This window comes from Lissotriton vulgaris, chromosome 7 (genome assembly GCF_964263255.1).
Source record: "Lissotriton vulgaris chromosome 7, aLisVul1.2, whole genome shotgun sequence".
NCBI lineage: Eukaryota > Metazoa > Chordata > Amphibia > Caudata > Salamandridae > Lissotriton > Lissotriton vulgaris.
The window spans coordinates 475339479-475353358 of record NC_141695.1 but is presented as its reverse complement, the minus strand read 5'-3'; the positions used below and the strand labels follow the sequence as shown (position 1 = coordinate 475353358).

The 13880-nt window shown below is 44.6% G+C and overlaps 1 protein-coding gene across 5 annotated transcripts in view; it reads right to left on the bottom strand.

Moving 5' to 3' along the window:
• LOC147701905 (uncharacterized) overlaps positions 1-13880 on the bottom strand; it is a 232412-nt gene that overhangs the window by 68233 nt on the left and 150299 nt on the right. For all 5 annotated transcript variants that reach the window (XM_086930533.1, XM_086930535.1, XM_086930536.1 and 2 more), the window contains one exon: positions 6859-6927. In XM_086930533.1, coding sequence (XP_086786659.1) covers positions 6859-6927 — 69 coding nt within the window. The remainder of the gene's footprint in view (positions 1-6858; positions 6928-13880) is intronic.

Genomic DNA, 13880 nt, shown 5'->3' with positions numbered 1-13880 from the left:
CTGTGTCTACCAGCCACTGGGAGCAAGATGCCTGCTGTGTGTAAATGCAACACTTTGAAAAGGGAGCAAATTTAAAAGAGCTTACCTTAATCATTAAGTTAGCTCTTTATTTCACATTTTTCTAATTGAAAAGCATTCAGAAACATTATTTTGCTCCAACATTGAGTAGCAAATGACTTATTTGAGAGTTGTATACCTCAGTGCTTCAGTTATGAACCTCTGTGAACCATGCGAGTCATAAATCTGAGTGTCAATCAGTCAGAATATCTTTATTCGACTTAATTAAAGTCATACAAAGAAAGAAAACATTAAAACAGCACGTTAAAAAGTATACATTGCGGTCATGACATTTAAAAACATCTAACTCAATACGCATTTTAAATACTATTTACACATGATTAAAAGGTATGTATATATATAAAACAGTGCCTATAATATAATTTCATACATTTAGTAAACTTTTAGGACGGAGGTTGGCCAGCAACTTTCGCCCTAGCTGCCGCGACTAAGAAATTTGCAAGACCAAATGCTGTGCATGGATTGGTCATAAGCTGTAGGTAGAGCAGTGCGGGTCTCACCTGTGTGAACCCAGCATTTTTGAGTAAGGGGAGCAAGTGTTTTTTCCTCTGCTCATGGAATAAGCTACAAAACATGACGAAGTGCATAGTGTCCTGCACAGAAAAATGGTCGCAGCTGCAAGGGGCGGCTAGTTCTGGCTTCTGCCAACCCTTGAAAGAGCCTAGGTGAAAATGAATAAGGTTGAACCTTAGTTTAGTTAATAAAAACCTATGGTAAGGGATAGTTACGAAACGGAGGTAAGGGGCCAATTGAGAATCGCTCATCAATAGAAAGTGAGCCCTTACTTCCGGCTTCTGAAGCTCGACTGCCTCACGGCTTGCTTCCTTCCTTTCTATAAAGGCTTTTTTTGTTTGGACTATGTCACGGGTCGTGATTTTCTCTGGGGAGCGAAAAAGTTCTGGGCGACCCAGGTCTGAGAATGATTTACTTAGATAGGCCAGCCAAGGAATTTTGCTCTGATTGTCCAGTGATAGGACGTCCCTCAGGATTTTATGGTTCAGAGGTAAATCAGCATTTAACCACATTTTCAGCCACAAGGTCAGGGGTGCAACACTTAATAGGTCCGACAGATATGGCAACCCAACCTCCTTGTGAATGGAATAGGTGGGGGTTGATTGGGGGACAGAGAGAAGGGATCTTATGAATCTATTTTCTGCTCTCTGAATGGGGTCGAGGTTTACATAACCCCACAGAGAAGATCCATAAGATGCGATGGCAACAGGCTTACTTTTGTATATCTTCAACATCGCTTCCATGGGCCTGGCACCCAATTTGCCGGCAAAGCCCAGGAGTGCGGAGGAAGATCTAGTTACTGCCAACCTCTTTGCATTTATCTGTGGGCCCCAAGTACATTTTTGATCGAACAGCACTCCCAGATAGGGAAATGTGGTTACCTCGGACACAGGAGTCCCACTGCAGAAGAATGATTTGTGTCTTCTCTTTGCGCCCTCTATACCCATGACCATGGTATGGGATTTAGATGCGTTAACCTTTAGGTCCAGATTTTCCATAAAGGAACCAAAGGCGTCAAGAAGAATCTGCAGGCCAACACCCGTGCGGGCTATCAACACGGCATCGTCCGCGTACAGGAGTGCCGGAATGTGGGTGTCTCCTGCGCGCGGTACGTCCGTGCCCCTGCCCCTCAGGTGTGCCCCCAAGCCGTTAATATAAATGGTAAAAAGCGTAGGGGCCAGGATGCAGCCTTGGCGTACTCCTTTGAGGGATTTAAATGAGGAGGTACACCTACCATTGTTGGACACTCGGACAGCTGCGAAAAGCTCCTGATGTAACGAGGCCATATACATGACTAGGGCTTCGTCAATTCCCATATCTAACAAAATCGACCATAATTTAGACCTATTGACGAGGTCGAAGGCCGACGAAAGGTCCATGAAGGCCAGAAAAACTGAGCCCTCCTTAGCCATTGTATACTTAGAGATGAGTAGATACAAATTAATGCATTGCTCGATCGTACCTTTACTCTCTCTAAAGCCATATTGTAGATCGCACAGCCCGCCACATCCCTCAACGTTCTCCCTCAATCTTACTAAAAGAACTTTCCCCAAAATTTTTACAGTGGAGTCCAACAGAGATATAGGCCTATAAAATGCTGGGTCGTCCCTCTGGCCTTTGTTTTTATAAATGGGAACGATAGTAGAATTAGCCCATGAGGCGGGTGCTGCGTTGAAGTTTACTGCATTAAACACGTTAGACAACACTCTCGACCACATTTTAGGAGAGAACATAAAAAAGTCGGCCGGGACTCCGTCCGGGCCCGGAGCCTTATGTTTGGTGGTTTCCATAAGCGCCTTTTCTACTTCTTGGGGATTAAAAACAATAGGGTTAACATTCCCGTTAGAAGGTAATCGACTATTAGTGTCCTCTACGGCTGCATTGCCCCCATACACATTTTTAAAAAAGGATAGCCATTTTTCCTCAGTGATCACACAGTCCATTGGTAGATTATCGTCTTCCGAAAAAAGAGGGTGCTTGATGATTTCCCAGAATCTTCTGCTGTCCTTAAGCACCGCCGCTGAGAGGAGTTCCTCCCATGTTTCGCGCTTAATGGAGTCTTTGCGGCTCTTTACTGCTGACTTATAGATTTTCCTTAGCCTCGCAATTTCCTCTTTTGGTCTTGGAACGATTTTAAGAGCCGCCAACAGATCTCTGTGGGCCTTCGAACATGCAGAGTCAAACCAACGCTTGTGAACTTGAGTTCCCGAAAAAGGTTTAGCTATAAGATCTTTCGAGACCTGTGCACATATTTCCTCGTAGGCTGAAACCAATAGGCTCCCTTGAGTATCAGGATTCTGACACAACTCAGTCTGCATTTTAATCTTAGGGAAGCATTTTTTGTAAAAGTTTTCCGGGATCACCTTTGCCCATTTTATTCTTCTATCTTGATCTGTAGTCCTCAAAGAGGAGGCTGAGTTTACGATTGATGGTGCTGTACCCATCTTGCTGCCCCACGCCACTTCAAGTAGCACTGGGTTGTGGTCACTGAAGTGGGTTGCCACCGTCCTGTATGCCGTGATAAAAGATAGAATACCAAGAGAAACGAAAATATAGTCTATCACAGAACCATTCTGACTGCCGTTGAAGGTTGGCGTTCTAGCACCAAAATTGGGTTCATAAAGATTATAATTAGCCAGTAGGTCTTCAAGCTCCTGTCCCTCTGTGGTATGTTCGAAGTGGGGCGCAACCAAGGCAGCGTCCTCATCATCACATGCTACTCTTCCCTTACAGGCTAAATTACATAAATGAATGTTAAAATCACCTAGTAAAACTAACTCAAATACAAAAGAGATATTCTGTAGGACTGAATTTAAAATGCTATCTAAATTAGCGATATTTCGACCATTATAAGCACAGTTACTTGAATTATAGAAGTTGACATATAAGGTCCTGCTAGTTTTATTGATAGTCCTTTCAACGATCAATATGTTATCAGATTCAGACCTGATCTGTCTGTAACTTCCTTTTAGATCCACGGAGAATAAGAGCACCAGGCCACCTTTGGCTCTGCCCATTCTACTAGGGACAGCAGAACTTGCAAAACTGGTGTACCCATCCCACCAGATATTGCTGGAAGTGTCCCATGTTTCTTGCAGTGCGATGATGTGGTACTTTGAAATAAAGCTGCACCATTCTGGGTCCTGGCGTTTGGTGCTTAGGCCTGCCACATTCCAGCTTAAAATCCTACATGACTCCCTAATGGTCGTAGGTTCACTGCCACTCTCAGAGTCGCCTTCCTCTGAAACTTGCGCTAATGTGGCCCTAGTAGAATTCACATGACAGCGATGCTGTGTCATCCCTCTGATAGTGCCCGTATCAGGACCAGCGTCTGACCCGAATGAAAGTATTTGCTGGCCACGAGTGATGGGTATATGTGGCTCTATGACTGCATTAGACTTATAAGAACTTTGGAGATCGTCGATGTTTTGGCCCTCTTTGCGTGGGTTCGAATTAATTAGTCCAGAATTGTTTGGGTTAGATCTTAATGCAAGTCAATCACAGGTGTTGAGGTCCGATAAGGGGCCAAACCTATTGCCTGTGGTGAAGCCCCAAGCAGAAGGGGTGGCTGGGTGGATCTGACCAGCATGGGCTAGATTCCACTGGTGATGTGGAGTGATTGGGTGGCCCATGGCCGGGTCCATTCTCTGCCACCGTGTTGGCCTGATACCCCGTGCACTGTATTCGTAACCGGGTTCGCCGTTCACCCACCCGTTAAGTCCCAGCACTTGCGGGTGAGCCGGGGGGATGATCCGCTCATATGGGTAATTGGTTCTTCCTGGCATTTGCTGCGATGCAGGCAGAAGCCGATCACTAGTGAATCGGGAGCCCATTGCCCCTCCCCAGCTGCTATTGTTCCTATACTTAGTTGGCCTGTTAGTATTGGCTAAAGTAGCAGATTGGGTCTCGTTATTAAAAAATCTGAGTGTTAACGGGACTATGGATCCATTACGCCGTTGAGGCGGAAAGAGATTGATCAGGATTTCGGGGAGAACATCTGCGTTAGTGAAGTTTATGATGACGCAGTCTCCCTGAAACTTTTTCGGCTTGTTGCCAATCCAAGGTACCCTCCTGGTCGAAACTATATCACCTGCCAATTTATCAAACCCTTCTTGCGCCATGTAAATGTTGTTAGAAAGCCAATGTAGGGCTTTGTCCTTGAGATCCTGGTTGGACTCTGTTTTATCTTGTGACAAGACAGGAACGTTGGCCAATACCAAGACTAGCGGTAAGGCTTCCGCTATAAACTGAACCGGGCTGGCCTCTTGATTACGTGCCACTGTTGCGTCAGTGGTGGTGACTTGAGGGCCCCCAGTTGCCGCACTCTGATTCGGGGCTATTGATGTTAAGGATGGGGGTGGGTGTGGCAAGTCTGATTGAGTGGGCTGCGCACTACTGTCAGTAGAGGGAACATCCTCATCCGTAGATATTAGATCTGCGACGAGGGTTGAAAGGTTCTCTAGTTCCTTAGCCAAGTTACCGTGAACCCTTCCCAATTTCTTAACTTCGGCGGTCAATTTGTCCACTTTCCCGATCAGGGGCTTTATGATAGTTTTGATCTTGATATCCATCATTTCTTGGATCCTGTTGAAGAGATCATCATCAGATATGCGCTTAGACTCGAGATCTAACTCATGGTCTGTGAAGTTACCCATCCTTCTGGAGGGTGGGGTGGCTGGCTTCTTCCTCCCCTGTTGTTTCCCCCCTCTCTTGGCTGCTATTTTCCTACATGCTCTAACAGCACGATTAGGGGGAGACTGGAGCTGAGGGCCCTCATCTATGACGTCTGTCTGGATGCTTGTCTCGGTGGAGGCGTCATCAGCTAAATCTATAAGATCAGCTCTGTCCTTGGCAGAAGTCGAGTTTTCAGTGGCTTCAATGTGATTGATCGGAGAGTTAGGGCCAGAATCTGCAGCAATAGACTGTGCGTTTCCTATCAGGGAATCGGACATAGCTGTGCTTGTGGACGGGCTATCTGCAAGCAGCACTGGTGATTGGCTTAGGCCCAGAGATTGCCTTCTCTTGCTGTTGATGCTGGTTACCACTTGAACTAGGTATGAATCAAGGGTATTCACAGCCTCGGAAGGTTGAGGAACCAATTTTTTACCCATATTTTAAATTAATGTTTGTAGAGTCATAAACTCACGCTGTCGGCTAAACTTTGGCTGAATAACTTGCTGGTCTTGACGGGTAATGCTGTATAAGGTGGCCGACTCGAAGAAATTGACTAAAACCTATGTTAATGGCCGAAGTTTACTCCCAAAATAAGGAACCAAACAGCCGTACCTCAAGCCCACGTAGTCGTCTTCAGGGGGGTGGCCTAGCCTGGCCTAGTCGCGCCTCGGAGGGCCTCAGAGGGCCCGCCCTTTGCCCGGGCTTCGCCCCGGGCGTCCCGCTCGCGTCCCGCTGAGCTGAGGGCTAGATGCTTTTGTAGCCCCTCCTGGCGCCTAGGATCGGCGTCAGGGAACGCGCCTCCGCCGCAAAGGCTGCCGGGACCTGTAGTCCCGAGGCGGCGGTGGCGTGCCTGGTGCTCGCGGTCTTCGCAGCAATTTCCTCCTGGGCAGCGTCTCTGCAGGTAATGGCCCCTGTGTTCTTCTCCTCGCGCTGTGCTCTGGTCGCTGTGTCGCAATAGAGGACTCCCCTAAATCTGAGTGGAGCACTGCTCATTACCAAGCCCTGCTATCTGCAGCCTAATAATAACTTAAAATAAACATAGCCTTTTTAATTTTTTAAAAAGAAAATGCAAAGCTAATTTTATTCCATTTCTTTCTTAAGAATTAACTCAAGGCTGAGAGCTTTTCTGAAGGTTTATGCGAGCTACTCTTAGCTTGCAATCAACTTGTTGGAGACACCTGCTCTAGTGTATAGGGTCCACTTAAAGGGTTCAAGTGTGAAGTCTGTGAGGCCATGGAGGAGGGAATCACCATCATCCAGATGTGAGAGCACATGGGCTTGAAAAGCAATTCAGAATTATCTTTCTGGAAAAAATGGTCCACTTTCTTTAAAGAAAATCTCGTACCAGGCTCTCTGTGTTTTAAGCAGTGTGATCCTTGAGGGAGGGGTTAATGTCGAGGTTGAAGCAAAGTGACTTGACACACAGTGAAAGATGAGGTTCGAATTCATCAAGAATCATGTCGCTTTTTTGTTGTCTTTGGCAAATAACATCAATAGATACATACATAAAAGCTGCCTGGCAACAGATATGTGTTACTCACATGGTGGGATTTAGTAAGGCAGTGCAGCTACAACCAGGCAATAAAAGCTTACTTGAAGAGAATGCAGTCGGGAGTCGCTCAGCAGCCTTTGTTGGTAGGGGAGGGTGGGACCACAGCCTCTCTGCAGGAGAAACAATGAAAATAAATTTTGCAAGCAGCGCTGTCTCTACAATCGATCACATTCTTCCCAGGCTCTACTAAAATCCCAAATTTTACTTTAACTTGCAACCTGGTAAAGGGGCAACCAAAACATTTACTATCAATTTCACTTATCTGTTGAAAGGGATCATAAATCGTTTGATAAATCCAGATGGCGTTCATGCTTTATTTTCAGGTCTAAGAACTGATCATTATTAAAGTAATCCATCTAGCAGAAGAGCAGAAGGAAAAATAGCTCATTTATGTAAATGTAACCCTGCACTTTTCTAAAACATAATATCGTTTTTGAATTTTTACACTAACTGGCACATGCATCAACAATGCCTTTTGCGATTCCTTATTAGCGAAAAATTAGGATTCTCTAATAAAGAATAGCAAAAGGCTATGCATGTAGAAATCGCTTAATTGCGATTTCTAAACATTCCTTAATTGCGACTCGCAAATTGCGAGTCGCAATTAAGGAATACCTCCCCATTCATTCCTATGGGCCTAGAGGAGTGGTGTGGCTCACTGGTTAGAGGCGGCAGACCCGAGAGCAGAGAACGGCTAGGGACCAGGGTTCGATTCCCGACGCGGCAGGGTCTTGGACCAGGATCAGCGGACTCGATAATTCTCGCATTGGTGCCTACTCCAACCAGAGATCACACTCGGCAACTCTGGGCATTAGCTTGCCTCATCTCCACAACGGCCTCTCACAAACGCCGGGGATGCCTGGTTTCACCTTGGAGACTCCCAGGAGGGACTATCTCACAGGGAAAGCCAGGACGGGTTCCCCAGCGGTCTATAGCGCTACGAGGCCTGCGGTGCGGGTAGAAGTGCGCTTTACAAGACACTTACAATTACAATAGAGGCCCAAGGGCATGTAGGTGTGTAAAATGGAACTTTGAAAAATGCACTTTAGTGCATTTTTCAAAGAATTAGCAAATTACCATGAAGGTCAACTTCATGGTAATTTGCTCGCCCTATTAGAGAAGTCGCTAATTTATTTACTTTAATGCGCTGCATTTAAGGAATCTCAACTTGAGATTCCTTAAATGCAATCGCAATTAAAGTAATCGCAATTTAGAGATTACTTAAATTGCGATTTTTGCATTTGGGATGATGCATCCCAAATGCAAAAATACCGGTCGCAAAGGGGCAGATTCTGAGAATCTGCCCGTTTGCGACCGGTTTTTGATTTGATGCATGTGGGCCAATGTGAACTAAACTGCTTGAAGGAAAACGTTGTCTCTACGAGTAACAGCAGTGATGAAATATCACTAAAATTGTAGTGACCATCTGAATGGTAATAGCCTTTGTCATCTTTTAGAAGCAAGCTGGCACTTAGGAAATGAAATCTAGTAGATGTTTATGGATCACAGTTCATATCCACATTGATATAGCATTATTCCCTTCATTAAAAGTATATAGACACATATCAGATAAAAAGTTGACATTTATTGCGTTGGGAGTGAATGGGCATCCCTTGTGGTGGGAGAAGATGTTCCAAACACTGTTACCTAGCTTTTAAACCTTCTTAGCTTGGATTATTTGACAATAATGATGGGTTTGAGATACACACTGGAGTAGAGAGTGAATTACAGCAGTTTATGCAGCAGTTGAAACGATTAATTTGTCAGTGTTAGAAATGGGAAGGTTTAGGGACTGGCAAGTGAGTGCACTTGCCAAGTCGACATGGCAGTCCCGGACTGCGCACAGGCTCTGCAATGGCAGGCCTGAGCCATATTTTACAAGCTGCTTCTGTGCATGGCACAACCAGTGCTGCAAGCCCACCAGCAGCATTTGATTTACTGGCCCTGGGTACACATGGTGCACTGTACTAGGGTCTGACAAGTAAATCAAATAGCTAATCATGGAGTCACTAATCCATTACAACAATTTACAATAGGGAGCATTTGCACTTTGGCACTGAATAGCAGTGGCAAAGTGCCCAAAGCATCTAGACCAGCATAAGCATAGCAAAAACAAAGGGGGCAACAGCAAAAAAATGGAAGGGAGACCAACGCCAATAGTGCCAGGTCTAACAATCAGTGTTTGTGTTGAATGGGTATTTTGTAGGTCGTACCTACAAACAGGTTTAGCTGTCTACTGTTGTAGACCTACTATCTACAATTCAGTATATACAGAGGACGTTTTCTGTCAGTTGCTTGCTCATACCTTGAAGGCTTTCAAGTCTATCTCAGCTTCCTTCTCCCTGTGCAAGAGTTTTCTTCCCTGTTGTTGTGTTGTCCTGCCCCGGTAGCATTTGTTTTATACATGATTTGTTACTGGATGACTTGAAAATTGTCTTTACTCACTTCAATCGCATGCTCATCCATTGCTCTCACACCACCTACTTAATTGTTTTCCTTATTTTATTAAATTACTTTTGTAAAGACCCAGGAGCTGAAACACACAAAAGGGGGAAACATCCTAAACCACGAAGTCTAAATTACGACTTACCTGTACAACGAAGTCGAACAATGAGGGATCCCGAACAACGAAGTCCTTAACCACGACTTTTCATATCAACGAATTCCTGAACCACAACATTCCTATACCATGACTCAGACTTCTCCACCTCTAGGGAGGTAAAACTATTAGATAGAGGCTGCTGCAGATTCATTAAAAAAAAGACCATACTGATGGTGGTGTATATTTATTTATCGACCTAAAGAAGAATCACATATACTATTCCTGAGATTTAAAACTGGTGTCATATCTATTAAAAAGCCCCTTTCACAGAACTGAGACTTGTGCTAGATTGAACATTTAATCTTACTCAAAAATATGTCTTCAGAAACGAGCGTGCCATTACTTCTCCTGCAAATGAGATTCATTCTTTAACACAATGTATTCCTTTTTCTCAAAAAAGGAGTATACTAATTAAATGTGTTTTTTAACTCAAAATGAACACTACCATATGCATGTCCATACTTTTGCCTCCATATATGTTTACTAATAAAACTACGGAGTAAGTGCGTCTTTCATAATGTCAAAACATTATGTTGCCAAAGAGCCCTGTCACCTCAGAATAATAAAGTTGTGATGTAAGGGCTGAAATACTTTAAATTGATACTTGGGGGAAAACATGCGTACCATTTCTGTTGAATCTGCTGATGTATGCACAAAATCGTTTCCCTGGGCCCGATGTAGGTGGCAAATACCGGTCGGAAACAGCCGAATTCGGCCGTTTCCGACCGGTATTTGGCATCCTGAGATGTAGGGGGCCAGATTTTACAGATTCTGTAAATTTACCAAATCGGTAAATTTACAGAATCTGTAAAATACCGAATCAGTATTTTTATCGATTCGGTAATTCCCAGATGTAGGTGGGACTCTTCTGAGTCCCAAAGGCCCTACAAATTCGGTATTTTACCACCCAATCCAATTGGGTGTTAAAATACCGAATTCTGGTGTGCATGCACATGTGTGCATGCACACCTAGCCATGTGACAGACAGACATGCCCTTAGGGCATGTCTGTGTGCCACATGGCGCACATGCCTATTTTTGGGGTGCCAGAGGGTGTCAAAGTGACACCCCCTGCACCCTTGCAAAATTCGGTATTTACCGATTCTGTAATTACAGAATCGGTATTGCCCATTGATTCCTATGGGCTTTAAGGCCCGTAGGAATCAATGGGCAATACCGATTCGGTATTTACAGATTCGGTAAATACCGAATCTTAACGATTCGGTATTTACAGAATCTGTAATACCTACATCTCCACCCTTCATATTTACCGACTCTTAAATACCGAATCGGTAACATTCGGTATTTAAGAGTCGGTAAATATGAATTACCTACATCTGGCCCCCTATGTTTTCCGGACCATAGTGCATGCCGGTGAAGAAGAGAAGAGGCAGCAATGAAAGACAAGTAAGATTAAAAAACGATTTAAAAAGGTTAATAGCATGGTGGGTAGCACAAAAATAAAGTAAGATCAGTGGGAAGTGTTAAAAAAAGCGGATTGAAAAGAAAATACTGGTATAAATGTGTAAAGAGCAATATGGTAATTCTTATGGTTAAGGAACTCGTAGTAAAAAAATTAGTTGTTTGGGTTGAATCGTTGTTTAGCCTTCGTGGATAGGGAATTCGTGGTTGGGGAATTTGTGGTTTAGGTAGTAGTGGTTCAGTCATACATCCAACAAAAGGTGATGGCAGGCTGCTTGCAATAACTCTAACCACTGGAAATAGCTTGGGTAGTGCTTCATTTTTTCGCTCACTATGCCACCTCAGTTTGGATCCAGCCATATGCAATCAGTTTTGACCTGCTCCTCATGGGAACAGTCCAGCTCGAACTGCCAATTCAGGTCCTCTATGAACCGGAACACAAGCAACCCTAAACGGGTTTCGCCCTAGTTATGAGCTCATCAGCTGGATACAGCTTGGTTCCAGTGAGTTAGAATACGACCCATGTGTGGGCATACCACTGTCACTTAGTGCACTAAATTAACCCGTTCCGTGCTCGCATCGGCCAACGGCCGACACAGCCCCACCCACCCATTAGAACGCCCGCCGCGGTAAACGGGTTAAACACACAAAAGGTAATGGGAGGATACTTGCAATAAGTCAAACCACTGGCAATAGCTCGGGATAGAACCCCAAACCAATATTCTTTTGCTCACCATGCTCACCATGCCACTTAAGTTTGGACCCAGCCATATGCAAGTCAGTTCAGCCAGGACTCCCTTTTGTCTGTTTCATGTACCGTCCTAAGTGGCATGGATATGCCCAGACGTGGCTCCCATGCTCACTGTTTCACTGGAACCACTGGTACCTGGCTGAGCCCATAAATAGGGTGAAACCAGTCCTGGATTGCTTGTGTTCTGGTTCAGGAAGGACCTGGCGTGGGAGTTCAGGCAGGACTGTTCCATGAGGAACAGGGTCAAGCCTAATTTCTGTATGGCAGGGTCAAAACTGAGGTGGCATGTTGCGTAAAAGAATAATGGCTTGGAGTACTACTGCAAGCTATTGCTAGTGGTAAGACATATTGCAAAAAGCCTCCCATCACCTTTGGTGTTGTGTGTTTCATGTACTTCCCTAAGAGGCATGGGTATGCCCAGATGTGGGTCCCATGCTCACTGTGTCACTGGAACAAAGCTATACCCAGTTAATTAGCCCCTAACTTAGGTGAAACCGGTCCTGGGTAACTATGTTCTGGTTCAGGGAGGACCTGGCTTGGCAGTTCAGGCTGTACTGTTCCCATGAGGTACAGGGTCAAGACTGATTTACATATGGCTTAGTCCAAACTCAGGTGGCATGGTGAGCAAAAGAACGATGGGTTGAAGTGCTCCCCAAAGCTATTGCCAGTGGGTAGGCCTATTGCAAGCAGCCTTCGATCAACTTTTATTTCAAGATTCAGGAGCTGGACAGTGCTCCTGGCCCTCTGGTGTCTTTCTTTTAGCGCAGATGCGCATACATTTTTGGTTTTAATTGTCAGTTGGAAATTACATTAGCCTTCTTAGAATTGGAAATTATAATGTCATCTGTTGGCATGCCACCAAACAGCACATGCAGCAGAAACCAATACAAGATGGCAACCTGTGTATTTGAGTGTATGGTGAAGTGCTGGTGGCTATCTTGGAATAATTTTTCTCATAAAGAAACACCATTGCAGGATGGCCACCCATGCATGCGCATGAGTTGTGATGCACAGATGGCTAGGTTCGTTTTTTTTCTTTTTAAAAATGTCAATGGAAACAAGCATTGGCAAAGCCAATAGCACTGGACTCAATTTTTAAAGATGAGATTTCTACCAACTTAAGTCTCATGGTTCGTTAAAATCATTTACTAAAATAGCTACGAAATGTGGCATTTCGGACAACAAATGCTATAAGTGGCTACAAATTAAAGACAGCCTTATGTCAATTAGGATTATACTAGATCTTGAGATCTTGATTCCTTTCTAACATTTGCTCTTTGTTCCTGAATTTTGCCAATATCAAAACATGTTCCTTTTAAGGAGACTTCGTGGAGGCAGAGGACCACCAGCTGCTGCATTGAGATCTAATGGTGAGACTGGTTGGGAAAATATATGACCCATGAGACATTCAGACTAACCCTGTCCATGTTCTCAGAGACATCATAGCCAAATTTGGATTACAACACTATTCTAACCTGTATGCTTTTTATATAATTACACAAAACATGAATAAATGGAGACCCGATCAATCTGCTTTGTGTCCCAGATGTCAAACTCAGACTGCAGACAGCATAAATGTTTTAGCTAGCCTTCCTGCAAATAGAACATGCTGGGACTCTGTCTTGGGTAAAATCTCTGTTGCAGATTATATACAATGATCTATGATTAAATTAGGTTGGGAATAACACCTGAATTCAAACCCAACATCGTTCTTCTAGCCATTTGCCCGTTTACAGTAAAAACTCCACTGGAAAGACTCCACACAGGGCCGGCTCTAGGCATGTGCAAGCTGTGCACCTGCACAGGGCCACCAAACCCCAGGGGCCACCACGGCAATATATATCCTTAATATATTAATCCTCTGAGGATGGATACATATTTGCGTGGTGGCCCCTGGCAGGGATTTGGCGGCCTCTGGCTCTGTTCCACTTCTAAACTCCCTGACCCCCTCCCCTCTTTACTGGCCTGCGCGCTCCGCCCCGCCCGGACCCCCTCATCCAGGCCCCCTACCTACGCTCCCTGCCCAGGGCCACCATGAGCCTAGAGCCGGCCCTGCTCCACAACACCGAACATCAATGGTTGAAGAATTCCATCACATATATTCATTTAAAGTAGGATGTTTACAGAAAGGGAACTAAGAGATTCAGAAAAATGTGGAGATAATTCAATGTAAAGGGCTCAGTAACAATGAGACGGGCATAATCCTGCCATGACGAGCTGACAATTGTAGCTAACAGAGATTTTTACAGTCAATGGTCTAGGTTTATTTTTGTTGATTTTCCTTTATCA